The 24274-nt window shown below is 35.5% G+C and overlaps 1 protein-coding gene across 2 annotated transcripts in view; it reads right to left on the bottom strand.

Moving 5' to 3' along the window:
- The window catches only part of igsf21a (immunoglobin superfamily, member 21a), a 172813-nt gene that overhangs the window by 97355 nt on the left and 51184 nt on the right, over positions 1 to 24274 (bottom strand). For both annotated transcript variants that reach the window (XM_041980672.1, XM_041980673.1), the window contains exon 2: positions 15338 to 15450. In XM_041980672.1, the coding sequence (XP_041836606.1) occupies positions 15338 to 15450 (113 nt within the window). The remainder of the gene's footprint in view (positions 1 to 15337; positions 15451 to 24274) is intronic.

Raw genomic sequence — 24274 nt, 5'->3', positions numbered from 1 at the left:
TTATTTGTTTTGTGTTTGCATATACTGTTGTGCAGCTTTGAATGTAATCTGGAGCCTGCCTCAGAGAGCCAACTGTCTGCAGAATATTATCAGTTCATCATTTACAACTCAAGTATAAATGTCAGAACAGGTGTTTCAGGACAGCATCAAACATGCAGCTTTAAAAGTACTTCTGTGATGTTATTCTCACACACTCCTGAACTCCTGGCAATTTTTCACAAATCAAACATTAACTTTAATGTGACTCCAGTAATTATTTCAGTCCGATAAGGAAATATCTCTTGTATTGAAACTGGCAGCTGATGGTGATGTGCCAAGCATATCCGCGTATCAAAATGCTTAGAAGTTGGATATATATATATATATATATATATATATATATATATATATATATATATATATATATATATATATATATACATATATATATATATATATATATGTATATATATATATTGGCCGCAGCGAAAATCATTATTGTTAAAAATATATATTTTTAAAACACAACCAAAACCTTCATGGATGGCATTTTACATGTTGCCATGGTCTTATGTAAGCACAGCACATAATACAACTTTGCCATTTCCTGGTTTGCTTTAATTCATTCATTCACAATTAGAAAAAGATCAAGGCTAAAATACAGTATTTTCAAGCATGACCATTACCATCACAGATGGCATTTTTACCCTTTACATGCTGTCAATTTGCAGCCAGTAGAGGCTGAATATTCTTGCAAATACAATTCTTAAAATTATGGTCTGTGTCTACTTGCATGCACATACACCAAATGGACATGGTTTGAGGAGGAGGACAGCCTTGCCGTACTCTGCATTTCTGGCAGTGCTCAGTCTACTGTGAGTTGGTCAACACTGATGAGCCCCAATAATCTTTTTTGATAACAAATTAGGACTAAGCTAAAACAAAATCCAAATAATATGTAAACATGTTTGACACACAATGTCCTTTTAGGAAAATACCTACATAAATTGAAAAAAAGAGGTAAATAAAGGGTTTAATTATACAGAATGCCACCTGACTCAGAATGCCTTAGTCATTAGCTCAGTGAAGAAAAGGGTTTACCCTGACCGTATTAAATCCCAGCTGAGATGAAGACCTCCAAATGCAGCACATTATCACAGCTCTCTCAACAATTACATGGAGGACTGTAGATGAAAGGGAGTTCTTGGACTTTTCACATTTTTCAAAGGGATACCTCAGAAATTTAAATGGAAATAATATGAAAGCCTTTGGCTGGCTGCTATTAAGGATAAACTGCGGAAGTGGCACGATGCCCAAAAGACAGATCATCACAAAGAAAGCAGAAGCGTTTAATTCTTTCACGGAAAGCTCATCTCATTTACAACAAATTAAATAATAGCTTATGTATTTAATATGTATGTATGTAGGTTACTTTATGAAATTGGTCGTGTAAATAATCTTAATATTCAAGCATTACAGAAAACCTGTTTCGAATATGACTGGCTGTCACGTGAGACCTTTTATTGGGTGTCCATCACCCAGATGAGTGCATTAAAAAGACAAATAGCATCAGTTGGCAAAATTCTAAAATATACAGTATGTATGTGTCTGTGTGTGCATGTATAAGCATGCCTAGAACAGTGTCTCTCAATCCTGGTCCTTAGGAGCTACTGTCCTGCATGTTTTAGAGGTAACCCTACTTTAACACACCTGTTAATGTTTTAAATTTGAACAGCTTAAACAAAGCATGAACAGAAAATGTGTCAATATGTTTTTCAACCAAAGTTTGTTTTGTGAAGAAGTGAAAAATAATAAAAAAATAACAAAATAAAACAGATGAATAAATGGATAAACTAATAAACACATATAAAAATTACACATTTAATTATTTATTTCCATATTTATTCATTTCTTTATTTATTTTTGATTATGATGGTTTTGGCCTTCTATAAATCTGCTGGTCATCTGTTAGAAATCCAACATTGACATTTGCTGATGAATAAAATTCCAAACCATGGCCATTTAGGTGTGTCTCATTTTCCTGGGCCCGTTATCCCACCAGAATCCACAACACTGTTGATGTTTGTTATGCACATGACTCATATGTGGCATCTCCACTTGGATATTAGGGCCGATAGTCACACAAATTAACATATAAGGCGATTCTTGATCTAAACTATTTCAGCTGATTGTGGTAAGCACAAGTCAGGAAAAATAAACCAATTTTCTTTAAATTTGATTTAAATTATCACTCAGCAAGCCAAGCGTAAAACTAAAATCAAAAGTGTTACTCTGAAGAGCACACAACTCTGTTAACCTGCAGACTCCAAGTGGCTGGTAACTAAATAATATATTTTAAATAAGAAATTAAATAATAAGCATTTTTTTGAGGAGAAGTGGGTTTGAGTAAAATGTGCTGCATTTAAACACTGAAATAAATCCAAATGTGCTTGTGGGCGGTTTCCTGTAAATGAGCTGCACTTGATTAATGTCAGTGGGAATGTGTAAAGGTGTAAGATGGAAATGAGAAAATTATTTGTTCTCCAAACACTCTGTAAACAGTGCAGCGTATTTACATACGGTCTTGTTGACTACGCTGGTAATCAAATTGCTGAAGACAACCCAACAAAGCTGAGCAAAACTTTTAATGTGTTAAGGCTTATCTTAATTTAATGTTTATCAGCAATATTTCACAAACTGTGGCCTGACTAAATCGCTTATCAAAGATCATTAACAATCACATGATGCAGTTGTAGAAAATCTCCAAAATAATTCTGCGGCTTCAAAGCAAAATCTCACAAAAGACAAAAGGCTGCCCTTAAATAACATGAGTGAAAAATCAGAGTCGCTTTGGATGTTAGGTATCACATAATGGAATTACAATTCATTACAATATGTCAATAACTGCCTAAGGGCTACAAGGAGATCAGAGTCAACATGAGCAGATGGAATTTAACTGTATCATAAAGAGGCATACAGCTGAAGATGAAATAGAGGTGTGATATTTGAGTCATCTGAGTTATTTCAAAACAGTTTTGATCATGCTAGATTCATAAATATAATACATTCTTGACACGTGGATGGAGAAATGGTTGGAAGACACAAAATTCAATATGTAATCACAGGCAAAAAAAAGTTTGCTATTTAAAACAAAAACTACAATCTTAGGGAGCTGCCTTTTCATTCATCCATGAAGATAACATGATTAACAGCTCCAACCAGACTCCTAAGAGAGACTGATAAAAGAAACAGTGTCAATTGCTGGGGTGTTATGGCATTTTAAAAAGAACTTGATTGCATAGATGCAATCTCCTTTTTTCCAAACTCTCTGAGACTCTCCACCGATAACTATCATGAGGAGCAGCTGTCGTGGCTGGTGGTGTGACTCACACAAAGCACAAGAATGATGTCCTGGATGAATACCCTTAAACCCAGAGGGAGTGTGCTGTAACACTACTCTGAAGTGTTTGAGAGTCTTGAACCTAGAGGTCAGCATCTCATTTTACACGGACAAAAATCTATTACAAAACCTATCTCTCTCCACTTGCATTTGACCCATCAGGGCAAAGAAGATTCTCTCTAATTGTTTTTTTCTTGGCTGTTGAATTGGCCTGGTTAAGACTGGACCCAGTTTATATTATTTCTCTGATTGGTGACTAGGTCATTCCGTTCCATCATTTATACATTTGTTGTGTTTTTTCCTTTCAGAGAACAGACTGTCTATGATTCTCATAATGAACTGTGCATTAATGAAACAATTCCAGTTTAACAAAAAAGAGTACCTTACGCCATCACTTATTACTGCATGTCATTTATAACTAACTATAACTAACTTATTATAACTAAAATAATTGTTACCTAGCTTATAAATCACAAATCTGACAGACAGTGAAAGTTTGGACACACTTTCCCCGTTACATTTGTGTGTCCAAACTTCTGACTTATACTGTACATTCTTGCAGAATCGGATGTTTTGGTTCTAAGTAAATGCACACCATTTAAATTTTACATCCTGTCCAATCTGTAAAACTGAACATTTTGTATCTTCATCATGTCCCTAATTGTTTGAAATCACGGCTTAATTATGTTTAATATTCAAGATAAAGAATCTGCATGGAGCTCAGCAGGAGGATAAAAAGCTTTATTCAGTTATATATTTTTTCTCCCTCAGTGATTACCAGTTTTCTGGAAATTAAATAGTATTTCGAAAACAACCTTTGAACTTCTCTGAACAAAGAACGACTTCTTTAGTCCACTAAGGAAAATTTCATAGGAGAAAAGCGTACAATTAAATGACCTCCACAGCCTCAAAGTACATTTTGTACTTTCCATTATCACTGAACTTAAATGGAAGGTCACTAAAATGAATAAAAAATTAAATAACTAAAACACCACAACATTTCAGAAGTGAGTAAAGGTGAATTGCTTTGAGTCTCTGAAGGTGCAATGGAACCAACCAAAAAAAAAAAAAAAAAAAAAAAAAAAAAAACACAGACATTTAAAATGCAGATTCTCTGAGAGAAGAGAGAAAGACTGCAGAAAACTCCTCAGAGAAAAATCTATGCATGACATCCTAAACAACTCTAAAAATGGAGATGGTGATAAATTCACGGTTATAGTGTATCTACTACCTATATTCAAATACTTAATCTAATCTACATTACAGTCATAAACATGTGAGTCTCAAGCAATCATTACTGTCTTTATTGAAGTTAAAACAATACGCTACCTCTTGTGACTGTATACACTAATAAAGTTATAACTTATTTGAAAATATTGAAAATTTGTGAGAACAATCAGCAAGTCAACATTAGTGTTGCTTTTTATGTAACAGGTGCAAATAGTCAGCCTGTGATTCACTCACGTTACACAGTGATCAGCTTCAGGAGGATCCACTCCTGCAGCTTTCCCTCTCATGCATTTCTAAGTATAAAAGATTGAGATGTTTTTATTTATTGAATGTGCAAAATATCCTCAGTGGTGAATCTCAGCAACTCAGTATGATTTATATAATCTTAAGGTTGATAGATTCTGACTGAATATTTTCATGGAGATTCTGTTTTTTTTTTTCTCTCTCTCTCTCTTTTACAAGCCATGCCGTGGGCTAATCAGAGTTTAATGCATTTAACAAAAAAAAAAAAAAAACATGTAGTTTGCGGCAATTTTGTTAACCAATAAATGGACAAAAACGTACAAGTTTCTACTGATTTTTAATCCAAATTTCAGAATCATTTCCTTTTGAAGTAAAATGATTATTAATAAGTGGCACTGTGCTCGATTTTGCTGAACTATTGTATCCCACAAATTTGAATAAACTTGCAGCACATACTATAGAACATAGATGGTGACTTTTTTTAAGAGATGCAGTCAGGCTTCTCACTGGCTCAGCCTCTTGTTGGAAGGGATCAACAAAGAACAGTGGTCTAGAAAATAATCAGATAAGGGAACCGTGCAGGAAACTAATGCAGGAAATGAGTCTTCTGCAGTCTACATCGCAATAGTGATGCTGTGTTGTAATAAAACAGGAAAAAGAAGTGCTTTTTCTTTTGATTCATTGTAGCAAAACATACCTTATTGACAGTAGGCTGTAACTTTGATTGAAGATAATATTTTAGAACAAATCACACACGTTTAGGAGCAATTTACGCTGGCAAAATGTTTGCTTACATGCAGACTTTGGTTCAGTTCCAGAGAATTTTCTCCACTATATGTGGAGTTATATACAGTGACATATTAACGTTATAGTAACATATTTTTCACATAAATCCTTCCTTATTTTAGCAAAACAAGATTAAACTAGATTTTACACATTACAGTACAGAAACATGGCACAACAGTAAAAAAAAAAGAAAAAAAAAAAAACATGTGCAACTAAAAATATGCAAGTTGCATTCCTCCAGTTTAGACTTGCAATTAATTGAAATATTGATGCGTTATTAAACTAAATATTTGTCTCAGACTGTTAAATATTTTAGATCCTATATCAAACATGAATGTGCAAACCATAGGAAATAATCTCCTCAGAGATATATATTTTTGTGTGGGTGTTTTGTCCCATTTAAAAGTTTATCTAATAACCGTTTATCCAAATAAACATGCAAGGAAATAACCAAGTAAATAAACTAAATAAGTAATTGCTTCACTTCATTCATGCCCCCACAGGACCTCACAACCTCACAGTGTGTTGTTGAGGCAACGTAGAGGCCACAGCTAAGACTCCTCTGGCATAAAAATGACTTCCTGCTCCAATGCAAATGTCACAAAGAGGCTTTGATCCACTCCTAATCGCTAAGTAATCACTTTCTTGTTTAATCATTCTGTGACGGTGAGAATGGATTTCTAAAATCTGGTACAACTCTGGGTGGAGGATTATGAATTTTCAAGTCATGTTGGAAATTTAAGCACTACAGAATGCCTTAGAAATTACAGAAGCAGGAGATAGATTTTAACAGTGTGAATTTAAATCTTACCCATGAATGCACTTTAATTTAATATTTACTGAAAAGTTCTTCTATGGTGCTTCTTCGCTTAAAACCATTCCTATCACAGTGTTTGGTTAAAGCAATTAACAAACACCTTTTTATGTATTTGTATTATTTTATTTTATTTGTTTTACCATTGGTATATGATGTGCATTACTCTGATCCATGTCTTTACAATGTACTATAGACGGTAATGTGTTACAACTACTGAACTATAGAATGTATTTAATTATGTTGTCTTGGGTTAAAAATGAATCAGCAGGGAAAATGAAATAACCTCATAGTGAGTTTTTCCATACAATCATTTGCAGAATTACCTAATTAATTTGATACAGACAATGCTTTTGATAGATTCCTAAGGAGCTCTGGGAGATGCTAACAATAAGGAGATATTATTCAACCTTAGCAGCATTGAAACTAAATATCCCACTGTCATCACAGTTGCTAGATAGGCATAGCAATGATCAGTCCCTACGTTGCTATTAGCATTTGTGGATAACAAAAGGGTCTCATCCTGTAGTTTGCTGACATGAAGTGTGTAATTATCATTCCATGTACAACAGGCTGCTTATTTGCCTCAGTGACTTCCTCAAAGGGGAAGGTTTCAGTGCAGTGATCCATATCACCTTATCTCCTCTTCCCCTGGGGGCATGGCATTCGGCATGGAGCAGCAGGCTAATGAAGATGGCAAGGGTTTGCGCCACAGTTTAAACGGCCAAATCTCTTCATTTATCTTATCTGACAAAGTAGTTTGTGCAAACATCTTAGATGCAAATGCAACAATGAAATTCTTTTGTTTTTATGCTATTTCGGGTAGTTCAGTTATTTTTCTGTGGAAATGGGCATGTCCCTTGTAGTATTAATGTGTTTCTCACAAAAAAAAAACAAAAAAAACAGTAACCCTTAAAACCTAATATGAATGTAACCCTTGAAATGTTATTACTTGGCAACTGGAATAACAAGAAAAATGTGAGATCTGCTATCACATTTTTGGTGAAAGAGAAGACTATGAATACATTAGGAACTTTACAGCCCCAAAAAGCATTGTGAAAAATAGAAGAAGCTTTTCAAATTAGCTGAATAATAATTACTTGGACTGCTGATTGGAAATCCTTTGATCATTATATTGCATCCGGCTTTGGTGGATCTCCTCAAAACATGATTTCTTCCTCAACTAATATAAAAAAAATAAATATCACATCTGTGAGACTAAACACGAATGTAAAGCTGCTCCTTCTCAATTACTTTGAATCACAGCTTGAGCCCAAGCTTGGAGGCAAGATGAAGGCAAAGTAAAGATCACGCTCTCATTTTAATATTATACAGTCAAACAAGCAGTTAAAAGAGGGGAGCAACAAACTCCACTGCCAAGAAGGGCACACTCATTAAATAACTCATTCATCCCTCCTTACAGGAAAAAGAAAAACTAATTTGTTATGTTAACTGTTCTCTGTAAAACAAATGTGCACAAAAACGGATCAGGCAGAGGAAGATTTCTTTGTTGCCTTTCATCATGATAAGATACACCGATCTGACTAAGAGGCATATCAGACAAATAGGTAATAAATCAGAGAATGGCATTGTTTAACAAGCAAGTTAATTCTGTTGATGCTAAATTATCTAGTACAGAAATTCAGTGGATGATAGGAGCAACGCTAGGAGTTCTGGGAATCAGAGTCATTTCAGCACCATGGACAGTGGCCAGGAGAGCCTTTTTGGCACAGAGAGCAACACCACAGCCAGCTATGCTGAATGCGAACAGTGTACCAGTCTTCATGGTCATAAATAGCACTTTTAACCAGACAAACATATAGTAAGTGAGACAGAGAGATAGGTGGATTGTTCATGGGAGACTATGACTATGACTATGAAGTATAAGACAGGCAGGGGATTATTTAACTGACTATTACACCTGGGGATTAAACAGCAAGAACTTAGACACCTGAAAACCCCAAAGGAGTATGCTGTGCATATTCACTCAGAGAGCGCTCCTCTGAACTCACAAATTTCTGTTGCCCAGGCAACCCTGTCTTGAAGATTTTGAACTCGGATTTAACGTATGACGCCTCCTGTGTCTCTGTACTCAAGCAACAGGATTACTGGCTAGAAAAACATTCCACTTTTCAGCCGAGTATCCAGTAACATATCTTTTTTCATTGAATTTGGAGGGAGCATGTGACAGGAAAAGCCAGCATTAAATCCAGTGACACATTGCCCTCAGGTAATACTCTTAATTTTTTTCTTGTTTTTCCTTTTCTTGGCAGACTGTGACAAGAGATGAGTCATTTGCATAGCTGTTATATAGTGCTTTGACACTGTCAGCAGCTTCAGTTGGATTTGTCGAATGTGGGCCATGAGTAAATCTGGAAACACAGCAGCTTCATTAAAAAATTAATGGTATGAGAAAAAAAAAAAAACAGGTTGCAGGAAGTGTATCACCACACTTTGTAAAGTCATTTCTAGCTGTAAGTTGGGCCATACTGTTGAATTCAGTTTAGTATTTTGTGTCCAAACTATTTTTCTTTCCATATAAGTGCATCATCTCCTACTCAAAGCTGCTAAGCTGAGACTAATGGCCTGTATCCAAACACAGTTGGCTTGTGTATAAGTGTAGAGCCCTTACTGTGCTGTCAAGATTTATCATGATATGCCAACAAGGAAGAAATGGGTTTGGACATTTGAACATAACACTCTCCAGCTAGCTGCAAGTCAAAGTTTTAAATGTGCATATATTTCTATTTTTAAATTAAATTAAGTTAAATTAAATTGAATTCAATTAAAGTAAATTTAAAAAAAATGTCTCATGTACTGCAAATAGAAGACCATACTCTGGTCACATTGTGTTAACCTGTTCCACAAAAACAAAACAAAGCAAAAAGCATCATAAAAAAATAATATCTCAATGTTTCTGGAAAACAGGGGTTAGTTTTCACCATAGCTTAGAGCCAGAATGATAGATTAAGTCAAAAAGGTTGTACTTGTGTTCTTGTAGCACTGTATGTCTTATGCAATTTATGCCACTACAGCATCAACACAAAATTGTCCCTGAGGTCTCTGTAGTACTTTGGGAAGTCTGACAGCTGGTTGGATCAGAGTGTGTAGTACTATGGAAACTGTTTTGAGGTATTTGTACTGTGGTACTGTGTTTTTGCAAATCATTTTTGAGGGAAATCATAAGTGTCTGCCTTTTAGTGTTTGTAAGGAAATTAACTCCAACCTCATCTAACACATAAAACAAGCAGCAAATGATACATTGACAGCAAAACTGACAACTTTATTAAGTATTGTGTTTCAGTGTATCTACATTTTATGTATCTGCATGCCATGTCCCAGAGCTACAGGACATTGTAGCACAGGCAGTTAATGTAACTGACTTTTAATGCTCTGAATCAAATCTGTGGAGGCAGATGGCTTCATTAAAAGTTGACAAGCATTCAGTCGTTGTAGGTTGATTACTGAAAGTATCTTTGAGTGTCTTTGGTTATCATCCTTTCTACACATTAAATACTTCTGATTTGTTACAGACATAACATAACACAAAACTTTACACATGGCAAGATTTTAAATCCCTATATTCTTCCACTTTCAAAGAAATTATATAAAAAGACAAAAACAAAACACAGAGGTATTGTTTGTGATGTCTTATATGCAATTTGAAACAACTCTGTACTATTTATATAGCAACTTCAAACATTTATGGCCAATCAGGTGACTGCCAGCACATAGTAGAAAAACATGTTTAACATCCACCCAGATGCTTTAGTGCATTGATGCTGCACAAGCACTTGTCCTATAAAACAAATAAGAGGAAGTGCTTCTGTACAGTTAAACAGTGCAAGACAAAAGTGTACAAGTACACAGTTTGACATTGATAAGTAGAGAATGTATAAATATATAATTTAGAGAGGCACTGACAAGACTGACATAACTAGAATATTTTTATGGCATCCACCAGTTCCATAAAAGCTTTGGTTTCTCATGGGACATGAAAAGGAAAATTTCACAATAAAATACACTTTTTTTTAACATTAAGTCTTAACTAAACTCATCGCACAAGGGAAAATCTTTTTACCTTTCTTTCCCTTTGTGAGATAAATTGTTCACACTCACACATACATACAATATATGTAGTCTAATTAATTACACATCACATTATAATCGCGTAACAATATTTGCTCCAAAAAGCAAAATTTTTTTAATTTGAATTGATTTTAGTAGATGGATGACTTAAATAATAGGCATAGGCATTAATATTTCATAAAATCCAAACTAAAGCTCTAGTAATGTCTGGAAAAGCGCATTTAATTACATTTCATTTCCAAGTAGTAGAAAAAGAAATAATATCCCTGGCCCAAAATGAACAGACCTCAAGTTAAAGTCTAATTTTAAGTACTTTAAGTAACAGCTTTGGCTGTTCTATAATCAGGAGTCTGCAACATTTTACAGTACTTTTAACTTTTTAAATGTTTTCCTCAACACTCTTTATAAATAGATAAACATTGCTTGATTTGCTGCTAGTTGCTTATTTGAAACAGGGTCACTGGATGGATCTGAAATCTCACTACATATAGTACCGAATTTGCAACATATATATATATATATATGTGTGTGTGTGTGTGTGTGTGTGTGTGTTTGTGTGTGTGTGTGTGTATTTCTTAAAAACAAATCCATTTGGTGAAAGTTAATACAAAGTTCCAGTACTTTATAGCTAGCTTTGATCTCATTTAACTGATGCAGATTAGTGAGCAATTTGTTAACATGGATAATACTAAATGGAAAAAGAACATAATTCATATTTTGCCTTTTTAGTTGTTGGTAATAAATATTACCCTGCAATGGTCATATATTGACTGCAGGACATGAGACACTGAAAGCGGTGTCCAATTCAGCAGAAAGCAGGATTATAAATGCAGGTGTGTCTGAATCACGGTAATGAAATGGTACAGAGACGGACATGGCTAAATAATGAAAAATGAAGCAGCTCAGCTAGCAGACAGACCAGAGGACAGACTAGTGGTAAATTAGAGAAGCATCTCAGGGTAGATACTCCTGCTGGTGAGAGAGAAGATCCCAGAGGAGTTATGCGGAGAACAGAGGAATTCTGTAACGGGCAGAAGAGGGGGTAGGGTGGGAGGACAGGAGAAAAAAGATGGTTGTGTCTGTGATTAAAATTAAACATTGTGCAGAGAGGCACTCGACAGGCCTGTAAACGGACATCACTTGCTTCACCGCCGTCAGCATGCCACCCTTGGGTGCCCACTGGGAGAAGTCTTCTAAATATTCATTAATTAAAATGACACAAATTAAAACAAGCATGAGATGAGTGTACATGTCTTTGAAGAGCTGTATCTGCGTGCCACATTACATAAACTGAAAAAAACTGTCTATCTAACCAAGTCTTTAAATCCTATATTCAGTCAAAAAGTCTTTATGATCTTGTTTTGAGTGTAATATACTTGGCAAAAGCAGAATCTTGTTTTGAGAGTATATATATATTAATTTTTTTAATTTACATAACTGAATCTTCAAATTGGCTATTTTACATACATATTAAGTTAAATTACCTGACTAGGACACTGTTTGAAATCACACTGTGTCTTTTACACCCAATTTTACCTGTAAAAGCTTATTTCAAGACCTTCCAGCACCAACTTAGACACACAGATTTCCCGAAACAAGAAAAAATATTTTCACCTTAGACAAGTGAAAAATATCTTAAAACAAGTTGTGTAACACTCATTTCAAATTCCTTATACAAAAAATGTCCAAAATGTGTCAATGCTTCTTTTCTATGTTCCCCTTCCTCACTTTGAAAAAAAAAAAAAAAAAAACATCTTAAAACAGAAGCAACAAAACATTAATTAATCTGGAAAAGCTGTTTTTTTTTTTCCTTTTTAACCAGTAATGGCAATTTTCAAATTAAGAAGAATTGTCTTGTTTATTTTGTCTTGTTTTGGGATATTTTTTTTCTCTCAATGTGAGCAAAACAACACTGAAAAGAAGCACTGACAGGCTAGTTTTGAGGATTTTTACTTAATAAGGGAATTGAAATGAAGGTTTCACAACTTGTTTTAAGATGTTTCTGACTTGTTTAAAGTCTAGATATTTTTTTTTTTCAGGAAATCTTACCAAGTGTAATTATCTTCCTGCATGGACAGATAATGTCACTTGATTATAGTCTGAATCTTCTCAATTTAAGTGGTTTTCTTCTTGACGATATTACATATCTGCAGTGCATAATCCGTCGCCTGCCAGTGTTCACCACTCACTAACAACAGTCATGTGGCCCGAAGTGCAATATCGTATGCACTTGAGAGGCCCTCATTTATTTGCTCTTGAAGCATTAGCTGCAGGCATATACAACATCCATTACTGTGGACTGCTCTCTTTCTCTCCCTTTCACTCTATGTCTCCTTCTGTCATCTTGAATAAAACGAAATGAGAGTATTATAAGAGCTTCTATCCATATACGATCATTATCAGAAAAGTGATAGGAGTCACAGCAAGATAAGGGTTTGCAAATGTTTTATTTTGTCTTTTTGTTAGTTGAGGGTGCATTCGCATCTATATTCATTTCCGGTTTTTTTTTGTTTTGTTTGTTTGTTTGTTTTGTACTACAGACCAACTTAAATGGGATGCTTTTAAATGCAGAAGAAAATCACAAGGCTTTGCATTAAAGGCCTAAACTGTAAAATTATTGATCACACAGTCAAGTGTTTGTTTCCAGTTTCAAAATAAGTTTCCAATGTGTAATCAACTGTATAGTATAAACTAATTTACACTAGTCAGTGTTGATTCCTTTGGCTTTGAATAAGTATGTTTTAGCTTAAAAATTGATATTATTTTGCTCCCCCCCAACCAAATGGCCCAGAAGTGATCAAATGCTGACTCTTGAAAAGGACGTATGCATTTCTCACATCATTGAGTTGGTTACAATTTACAAGTTGGCCACTAGCTGTCACTTGATCACATACTCCAGACATGACAATAATGTTCTTAAGGGAGTCTGAAAATATGTGTGTATATATATATATATATATATATATATATACACTGTTGAAAACTCATATAAAATCCATTATTTTTATCTATAATTTTCTAGATACTCAGTAGAATGAAATGAAATGTCTGAATCAGAGTTAATGTGGTTTTCAAGGCTCTCTCAGGTTTATCTTAAGAACATCCAAAGACATGTTATTTCTGAGAGTGTTTTAAAAGAAACGAGAGAGAAAAAAAATGAAAATACGATCCTCAAACAGAATACATCAGGGTCTTGCACCGCAGATGAACACTTGTTGAAATATTCAGTTAATTCAGCCCTTCATGTGATTGGCTGAGCCTTGGTAAGATATCAAGATTCCCCAGGTGAGTATCAACCCAGCTCCCATAAGAACAGGATTTAAAATGAAGAGTCAACAGTATTTAGTCAAATAAAAAGCAGAGATTAAAGAAACTTTGGCAGCCGAGTCAAGCCAATTGATTTATAATTCATCAGCAATTGTGCTGAGCAGTGGCCACCTGAGAAATGGGGCAGATTTCCGTTACAACCTTTTTACTATGCCCATGAGAATGTTTAATATGGGAAGCTTTGCTTTTGATTTTTTTATTTATTTTTTTTTTTTTTCTTCCAAGTACAAATTTCATTGTACGTTGCCAAAATCTGACAGAATATAAGCAAAACAATGCCCTACAATACAAACCCAGCTTGATTAAATGAAATTGTCACAGCAAAGAAAGTGATCTATGATTCCAGGGCTAATGTGCAAAGTGCCATAAATCTCTTTATGTCCTACCTTGAAAGGTCAGCATTTGCAAAGATGAGTCCACAGTCACTGTTTTAGTTCACAACAATAAAAGTGAGAAAGCAGAGGGAAGTGTAAAGACAGAGTTCCTGCCTAAGCAATAAAATGCTGCTCATTAATCAATAGTGTTCAGTTAAGGTTGGAGGGTGAAACTAGTGCAATGGCTACCAGTGTCATAATGTTCATCAGTTTTCAGTGTCAAGATAATTAACCAGTAAAATGTTGAGTTAATCAGTAAAGATTCCAGAAAAGTTGTCATGTCCACAAAACATGACAACAATATGGCAGAGGTAAAATCTTCATCAGTAAAGTCACATTTGCATAGCATTAAAAAAGAAAGCCTGTTAGTCGTTAGCGCTTTTAGCAGTATAAATGATCAGCCACACAACAAGGGAGCATTTTATTGAGACTTGCTTGGTGACTTCTCAAGCTCTATAATTTGTCTGTAGCCCCTACAATCAGCTGGTCACATTTCAACCAACTTCACAAACACAAAAAGGCACACACTCTCTATTTCTCTCAAGAATGATTGGAGAGTTTTTGGCAAAAACAAATAATTGGGCAAGGATGTGGCGGCATCATCTGACACTGTTTCCTAATTTGAGTGCTTATAATCTCCTAAAGTGAAACTAATTTCTATTCTCTGAGCTGTAATATTTTGAAGATGCTTTACCAATCTTTACACCAACACACAGCTTTAAAATATGCTTATTCTATAAAACAAACTCCATCTTAGACACAGAAACTTTTCTCCTTCAACAGCAATTTAATCATTAGCAGCACTTAGCAATTGGGATTTTAATGACTCTTGAGTCACCAGCTGTAAACTATTAAGGAATGATGGTGATGACCAGCAGATTGAGAAATCAAATTCCCAATCAACAGCCCATGATGCCTCCCACTGCTGGCATGAATGCCGGCATGCTTGTTTTCCAACAACTGCAAGTGTGTAGCTGTTCTCCTGACACAGTCATAAACACATCATATGGCTACTGACTGAATGGCCGGAAATAACACATATAAATGCTCTTGAAAGAATGTCATGCTTAATGGCCTTAAAAAAGGTTCACTTACCCTGTACCAAACAATCTCACGCAGTCTTCCATCCGTTTTGAAGTTACACTTGAGAGTAACAGTCTCACCAATGACAACAGGAGGCAGGGGCTCTATCGTAACTGTTAAATATCCTGGAAAACAAACAAACAATACAAAAAGAAAAAAGTAAAATGTTATCAGTGAAAAGGGATATAAAGAGATAATGTTTCAATTTTTCTATAAATACCTTTAAATGTTAGTCTAAGGATGTAGTGACCTTAAAACCTTAAAATTGACTCAGACTCAGTTTCCTTTGAGAAAATGCCATCATTTATCCTTGTACAATTACATGACAAGCACTCAACAAGCACTCTCCCACATGGGTTTCCAATGGCTCAGTAAACAGCACTTAAGTGATTCTTACACAGGAAGCAAAAATACTCATACATTATCAGGTCTGAAAATAGAAATAAACAAAATATTTACAGTACAGCTTCTTAAATCTGCGTCTTGGACTATTGTGAATCAAAGATTGCAGCAATCATTTCTAAGCAGTGTGCACTGATCTTTTCTTTTATGTTAGATTTAAAGATCATATTAATTTTAATAGAAAAGTTTTGCAAAGTAAAAATGAAAACTTTTTTTTTTTTACAGGAAACAGCCATTTAATGTAAAACAAAGTGCAACTGCTGTCAATTCTAAGCACATTTCAAACTGAGAAAAATGCAATTAGATGAATAAAAATTCAGATACATACATACAAGCTCTTATAAGGTCTCCTGATAATATTTAAAACACATTAAGGTTCGAAATTTCCTTTTTTTATTTATTTATTTTATTTTTTTTTAGATTTGCTGGTGCATTCAGGTTCCATGACACAATTTTGGAAAGCACAAGCTCAGACATATGTAACGATAGAGTACTTTGGTATGTAGAGGATTTTGTTGTTGAACGAATGTATGCAAGTTGCCTGTATTTGCAAAATAAGCTCAATGAACTTTGGCTTTATTCATGATGCTGGGTGTTGGAAATTGTGCTGTTAAATTGCAGTAATGTGGCTTCAGTTCCCATCAATCACAAATATACACGTGTTACTTAAGTATATTAACAAACCAGCAGCCTGCTGCGATGTAAGTTAATAACATTTGAGAAAACTGGCATAAATGCAAGTCACATCAGGTACTGGCATAATCTACAAACCAATTGGTAACATCACGGTTTGCACTTAGAATGTTTAATCTGCACTTTATGGTGCCAGTTCAGTCAGAATTTGTACACAGTAACAAGCATATTATACTGAAATCATGCCATGTAACATACTGTAATTATATAAAAAAGAGTAGATTATAGTCCTAAACTTCTAAGTGCAGCAGACATTAACAAAGTGTATGCGTACTAATTTCCAAAAACCTGACATACAAATTTAAGACAACACAAAGGCAAACTACTCTATCAACGGCTGGGCTTTACTGATCACTACCCGTTTGCAAAACCATTTACACACTGCTTCACACAGACCAGCACATATAGTTTTCCTATGCCACACAAAGACATGCACAACACATCAGGACAAGCATAAGATCGTATCTCCCAAATTAAAGCAGGGGGATACAAAGGCAATTAGTTTCTGATAACAGGGAGACCTGAAAGAAAATGAATATACCTCAAATCTTGAGAGGGTCATTTGAATGAAGACCCAAGAAAGGATATGTTCATGCAATGATGATTCATAACCCATCTATTTGGGAATCTAGTTTACATATTGTGAAAATAATTTTATTTATATCAGTTTATATCAAAATAAGCCAGTGTGTGTGGGCTGATCTCCACTGACAGAAAAGAAGCAACCCCTGCCAAACATAACAGCAGTTTCAACCATATGCAGTATTTAATGACAGCATTATATCTTGCAAAGCAGATGGATAGTAAAAATACATAACAGGATAAAATGGAGACTGGTGGCTGGTCCCTATACTGCATTCAGGCAGATGACTAAATAAAATAAGGAAAATAATAATAATTAATAAGGTATTTATCCATCATATGTCACCAGAATGACTATATGCCTTATTGATACAAGTCGATTCCATATTACAAGTCAATATGAAATATTGGTCCTACAATATGGAATTCATCTGGAAGAAATGTGTGCATTCACTTAGTTATTTTGAAGTCATGCTGATTGGATGCTTTCTAAAATATCAAAAGTCTTCAAGATCAAGTGGCTGTGAAAGCTGTTATTTTATTTATTTATTTTTGAAAGCATTAATAATTAGGTATAATTTATTTATTTATTTATTTAACCTTTATTTAACCAGGTAAAAAAAAAATGTTTGAGAACCAGTTCTCATTTGCAAACATGACCTGGATGGTAAAGGTATAAGATGGTAAAGAGAGTGCTTTGTTCCAGAGGGTAGTGACTGCTGAAAGGAAAGATCTCCAGTACCTTTCCGTCCTGCACCAGAGTTAAAAGAAGTCTCTCACTGAAAATGCTTTGTTGTTTCTTCTCTGTGTTGTGTAGAGGATGTGAAGAATCTTCCATTATTTTCAGCAGCTTGTGCAGCTTCTTTTCTGGACAATCAGCTCCAGCAGCTCCAGAGTTATTCCCCAGCACAGAACCAGCCTTCTTGACCAGTTTGTTCAGTCTCTTTAAGTCTGGTTGTGATGCTGCTGGCCCAGCAGATGGCTGCAAAGCTGATTGCAATTTCCACAACTGACTTATAGAAGATATGCAACATCTTGGACCAGACATCAATCTTAGCCTATTTAAGAAGTAGATTATACTTTTTCCTTCTTGTAGATGCTTTTGTGTTGCATTTTTAGTTTAGTCTGTTGTCCAGCTAAACTCCAAGGTACTTGTGTTCCTCCACGACCTCCACCTATTCTCCCAGGATGTAAGCTGTGTTTTGCTTGATCCTGTTCCTCCTGAAGTCACCAATCATCTCTTTTGTTTTGTTTGTGTTCAAGATGAGGTAACTGCTACTGCACTATCTCACAAAGTGACTGACCAGTTCTCTGTACTCAGCTTCTTGTCCATTACTGATACGCCCCACAGCTGCAGAGTAATCAGTGTTTCTGCAGAGTTGTATTGAAAGTCTGAGGTGTACGGTGTAAAGAGAAATGGTGACAGTACAGTCCCTTGTGGTGTTCCTGTGCTGCTGACCACCATCTCAGACACACAACCTTTCAGTCTCTCAAACTGTGGTCTGTATTTTAGGTAGTTATAAATCCAGGTGGTTGTGGGGGTATCCACCTGGAGTTTAACAAACTTCTCACATAACAAAGCAGCTGAATTGTATTAAAATCAAAGAACATAATCCTCAGTGGTTGGGATTTTTTAGCTACTGGAACAAGGCAGGATGTTTCCCACAACACAGGAACTCTTTTCTGACTCAAGCTGGTGTTGAAAAGGTGATGAAGAAGCCAACATAGTTGTTCTGAGCAAGTTTTCAGAACCCTGGGATTGACACCAACTGGACCTGCAGCCTTGTTCCAGTTCAGTCTCTCCAGTTGCTTCTCCACCTGACTGCAGGAGACAGACAGGCTAGAGGTGGAGGTAGAGGAGGTCTCAGTATGTTCTGATGTGGAGGGAGATGAGGCTGTGTTAAGGTCTGTGACTGAGCTGCATGGTGACACAGTGGAGGTGTGACAGGAAAGCTGTGGGCTCGTGGAGGGCATGTTGAACTGGAGGCAGGGGGTGAACTGAACCTACTGAAGAACATGTTCAGCTCATTAGCTCTGTCCAGACTTCTATCAGTCTGACCCCTCTTTAACTTGAAACCAGAGATCTTTTCATTCATGACCTCACATCCCTCGCATTGTTCTGCAGGAGCTGACTTTCTAACGTTTTCCTGTAGTTTTCCTTGCACTTCTTAATCTTTGTTTTAAATTGTTTTTGTGTTGTATTCAACAACTCCCTGTTGCCTTTCATGAATGCTTTCTTTTTGATGTTTAGCAGCTTTTTCAGGTCACTGGTGATACAGGGCTTATTATTGAGGAAGCATTTCACTGTTCTTGTTGGGGACAATGCAGGCCACACACAAGTTGATATAATCTGTCATGGCAAGTCATGGCATTGATGTCATCTCCATATTATTCACAAATACATAATATTTGCATCCAGATAGTGTTACCTCATGAACTATGGATGGAGCCAATGTCATACTGGGACACAGCAGTCATTTGGTTTGCATGTACAAAAACAAGTGAACCCAAACTAGAAAATCCACTAAGCATGAAGGCAGAAGAATGAGGCAGGTCTACATTAACTCTATAGAAATCCCTGATACAACTTTCACTGGTCCACAGATGCCAATGCTGGCATTACACTGCTGCAACTTGTCTTATTCTAGCTGCTTATGAGATGAGTTGGGAGGGCTGGTTTCTTTGGTTAGCCTTGGACTTTAGGTCTGGGGGGCAGCCCAGATCCAATGGCCCATTGCATGGCTGGTTTTCTGTCTGCTCCCATCTTTTGTTTCTCTTGGCCAAGGCTCAATTCTCCCTTGTCATTTTTGGTTATATTAAATTTCTATTAAAATATTGCTGTTTGGTGGTGGTCTCATATGTTATGGTTCCTTTCTTGTAACAGTGTCAAATATAACAGGTTCGTGCTATAGCATTCATCCCGACAGCAGCCACACAGATTTAATATGTATTTCAATAAAAAAGTGAATAATGTTTTAGTTTTTACTCTTTGGTAAGATGTTTTGATCTAAAAGAGTTATTGTAAATCTCATTAGAAAGCCTCAAAATGGACCAACAGAGAACAATGATTCAAAATTATCAACTGAGCATACGTGTATATCTTTACACAAAAGTGTTCTGATACAATTCAACTGTTTGGATACCTCTTATAAGAGTGGTAACAGTAAAAGTAATGTTCACTGTGAGTTTTTCAAAAACCTAACTGGTACAGGAAGATGTGCATGTCCTGTTAAGCAAGTGCCATAGTTCATGTGGTATGCTCTAGTAAAAACCAAATACTCCACTTTCCTTCTTTACCACAGAAAGATAGTGCAAGATAATTATAACTTTCTCAAAGACATTAGCACTTTTGGTTTTGAATATTTTGGAAGTATTCAAAGCTGAGACAAGAAATTACTAGCCTTTAAAGCAGGTCTTTGGTATCTGTGCTGTTGGACTAACACAGATCAGTTGCTCTCTCATGTCAGTGCACCTAGATATGCTTATTAGAAAATCTTAATTTAATCAGCAGGCTCTCAAGAGTCAAATTGAATGGATAAACCTTTCTGGAGACCGCATGTCATTAACACAGAGCTGATGCTCTTAAAGAAAATCCTCAGTACTTACTATGAAACCACAAGAGAAGCAGTCCTTGGTTAACTCACAGAGCAATAGTCAGTGGGGCAGACTGATGCTCTGTTAACCAAAGAGCTGATGGGAATTTATTTCATTCTACCAAAAAAAAAAAAAAAAAAACCCAATGTCAACTGCCTCTTGTAATACAGTTTCTCATTCAACAGACAATAACTGTGTCTTGCGCTTAGTAATAGACAAAAAAAATTAGATAAATGTGACAAAACTTTCCTTACACAATCTAGATGATGGTCTTTTCTGTGGTTGCACAGGCTGCTTTCACAAATGCTTTGTATAATTTGTTACAAAAACTAATGCATTGATATTCACACATATCAAACAAAATCCTGGGCCCTCAGAGGCAAAGATAAATCAATAGAGGTCCTCTGTTGTGTTGTCTGCAGGACTTTACTGGTTCACATACAATATACCATATATCTGAATATACTGGATAATTTGTGATAATACATTGGGTTGCAGTGACTGATTGTGAACAATTCATTGGCTATGTGGCACAGTAGAATATGTAGTGTAGACAATGACAGAAAAAATGCTCCAGAGCTTGTGGGGAGGGACGATGAATTAAAAAAAAACTTTTTACATGGGTTAGGCACTCATGCCATGGAACTTCACATTTTAAGGGATCCTTGTGATCAACTGGAGCAGTTGCAGTCTGCTTGTGCCAAAACATGAGGGCATAATTCCCACGCAATCCGATATCAATCGAATGAAATCCAAATGCCTTCATAAATTAGACACATTTCATTTGCCAATTCTCTGCTGAATATGCTCCCACAGAGCAATATGTCTTGTTGTGCTTGACGCCCTTGTTAAAACATGGGTTGATGTGAGCAATATTCACACTGCAAAGCAATCAGTGTTAATTCGCTTAGAGGGTCAAAAAATTAACACAATGCAACTGTTTATGTAAGAAGTCACCCATTAGATATAGTTCAACACTTAGCATTGAAATGAAAATATAAGACTTTCTTCCAGGGAATTCAGATCAAGATGGCATAAAAAAATTACAAAGGAACTTTCTTAGATAAGAGTCAAATAAAATAAAAATGAAAGATAGTTCAAATAACTGTTATTTCCACTCAACCAATGTCAAATCACATGAAAAAATTAACAAGGGTGGCCACTCACAAGAAATATGGTAGATTATCATGAACATATCCAACTGAGATAATTATTTGTTCATGCTCATTAATACAACTCATAATTTTGTTCTATCGCGTATTTCCCCTGCAAACTACATGATGGAAATATGCCTAAATAAAGCCTTTCCATATCTGAGTCGACACAATTTTCAGTTCTGTCATTTAGGAGGAAGAGTGGTTGGATGAAGCATTTGAATGCTACTAAAAAGTGCTTTTAACCTTTAGCTTGCGCTTTCATTCATGGAAAGCTGATAGAAATGCAATTAGGACCAATAAATGTTTTATTAGTAGGACAATATTGCTTTGTTTACACGTTTTACTTCCTTTTTGGTTGGGTTTAAGCCAAAACTTTACTTTGGTAGCATTTGAAAACGATCATGAATTAAGGTAATGTACGTTTTTACATTAATAACTGTTACCTTCATGGACGTCATGTCACAGGCTGCCATGGCTACATTTAAATGCTTCAAGCACTTAGACCACTAGAAGACCTCCAGTAAGCCATTGTTTGTATTTATTTATTTATTTGCCAATGATTGTGGGCATTATTTTTTAGTTAAGAGATGCAATAGCAAAATTATCCCTATCACTCTATGTTATACAATCCTTTCAAAAAAATTCCAGGATCCAGGTGGTGATCCAGATCACCCTCAAAATCTAATCACTTGTTCCATTTCTGAGATTTCCTGAAAATGTAATCAAAATCTGTCCATTATTGAGTTATGTTGCTAAGAGAAAGACAGACAAATTTACAAGGGAGGTGATTACAAAATATTCTTTGGATGACAAAATAGTCAAGATTATACACAAAATAGTGTCTATATTGTTCAAAAATAAAAATCCAGTTTCTTAAAAAAACAAAAAAAAAATTGTTGATTGGTTAAATACAGGCGAAGGAAAATATGTATGAGCGTCCAAAGGAAAAACTGAGATATAGAAATAGATTTAATAGTCTCCTCTTCATAAACTTCACCTGAATAAAACTTTTTACTTGGCTGGGATAACAACTTACAAATGAAGACTCTCTAATTGTAGCATGACTCATATAAAGTCAGATGAACCAACAGATAACGTGTTGCAAAAACTTTTTGTTACTGGAGCGAAAGATAAAAAAAAATATTAAGCTGATCAACATTTTGATCCCCATCCAGAAATTAATAAATTTGGTAAAGATTTCATTTTTTGTTTTGGACTGTGAGGGAACTGTTCCACTGAAAATACTCAGCATGAAAATACTTGTGAAATCCTTTTGGCAATGAAGCAGAATTCTAGGAAAAAGCATCTAAGCAAGTGTGGAGCGGCCAGAGAGTGCAGGGCATTTAATTGGCTCATATTAGCTGGTTGTGGAGGCAGACAAGGCCTCTGACTTGTCTTAATCCATCAGTAGCGCTGTAGGAACAGCATCTAATGAGGGCTGCAAACTATGCTTTCTCCCATTAATAACAGCAATTTGCCAAGATGCAATGAGAAAACAAAACACAACCAATGATGGACCGGCTCAAAATGTGCCTGTTATTGTACTTAGTGATTTATGACTATGGCCTACCTTTGCTTAGATGTCAGTGCAACTAAATGCATGAGAAAAATGGAAGAAGAATTTCCTAGCTCTCTCCCTCATCACTGCCTTTAAGCAGTACACACAGAGAGCTGACTTTTGGAGTATAAAACACAGAATTCTCACTTCAGGTTTGTTAAATGCTTTATTTCAAAAGCTAAATGTAGGGCTTCATTATGATATTATTTTAATAGGGTTAGGGCTTTCTGAACTCAAAACTACAAGATAGCAATGCAAGTATTTATTACAGTGAGCTAGTCTGATGATATGTTGGTACTGGTGCCGGTGAGTGATTATTGTCCAATTATCTATTGTGCTTAAAACAAATGCAATATTAAGGAGGAACTCCTTTTAGGTCAGTAAATGCAAATAGTTAGTATGACAAAGCTTCTGCTTTAAATGAATGATTACAGGTTGTGAAGAGAATGCGGTGTTGTGTGGACATTTAGTTTGGCTGTAGCTGTAACAACTTGTTGAAGCAATCGCATTGGTGAAGCTATGGTCCCCAAATTATACTCTGTAGTTTCAGTGCAAGTCTCACTAGAAAGTGACTCCCATCTGCACTTACAGACCTTCCCAGATGAGGGAGAGTTTTGGAAAACAGGCTTCATAATTGCACAAGCTGCAGTCAAAGTACCACATGTATGCAAAATTTCTCAAAACTCAAACCTTTCCTTGTTTTTTTTTTGTTTTTTTTTGGTATATGTATATGCTTAATAACCACATACATGACTTTCAAATCCCATGTTTTTGACACTGGCTACTGGTTATCAACAAAACCTGTTCTCACAGCTAGACAGAGGCTGTACAGAGCACAGATACATTTATGTACGTAGCTTGTGCTGTATACTATACTATACTATACTATACTATACTATATTATGCTATGCTATACTATACTATACTATACTATACTATACTATACTTTACTATACTATACTA

This window comes from Melanotaenia boesemani, chromosome 3 (genome assembly GCF_017639745.1).
Source record: "Melanotaenia boesemani isolate fMelBoe1 chromosome 3, fMelBoe1.pri, whole genome shotgun sequence".
NCBI lineage: Eukaryota > Metazoa > Chordata > Actinopteri > Atheriniformes > Melanotaeniidae > Melanotaenia > Melanotaenia boesemani.
This window is presented reverse-complemented; position numbering and strand designations above follow the sequence as displayed.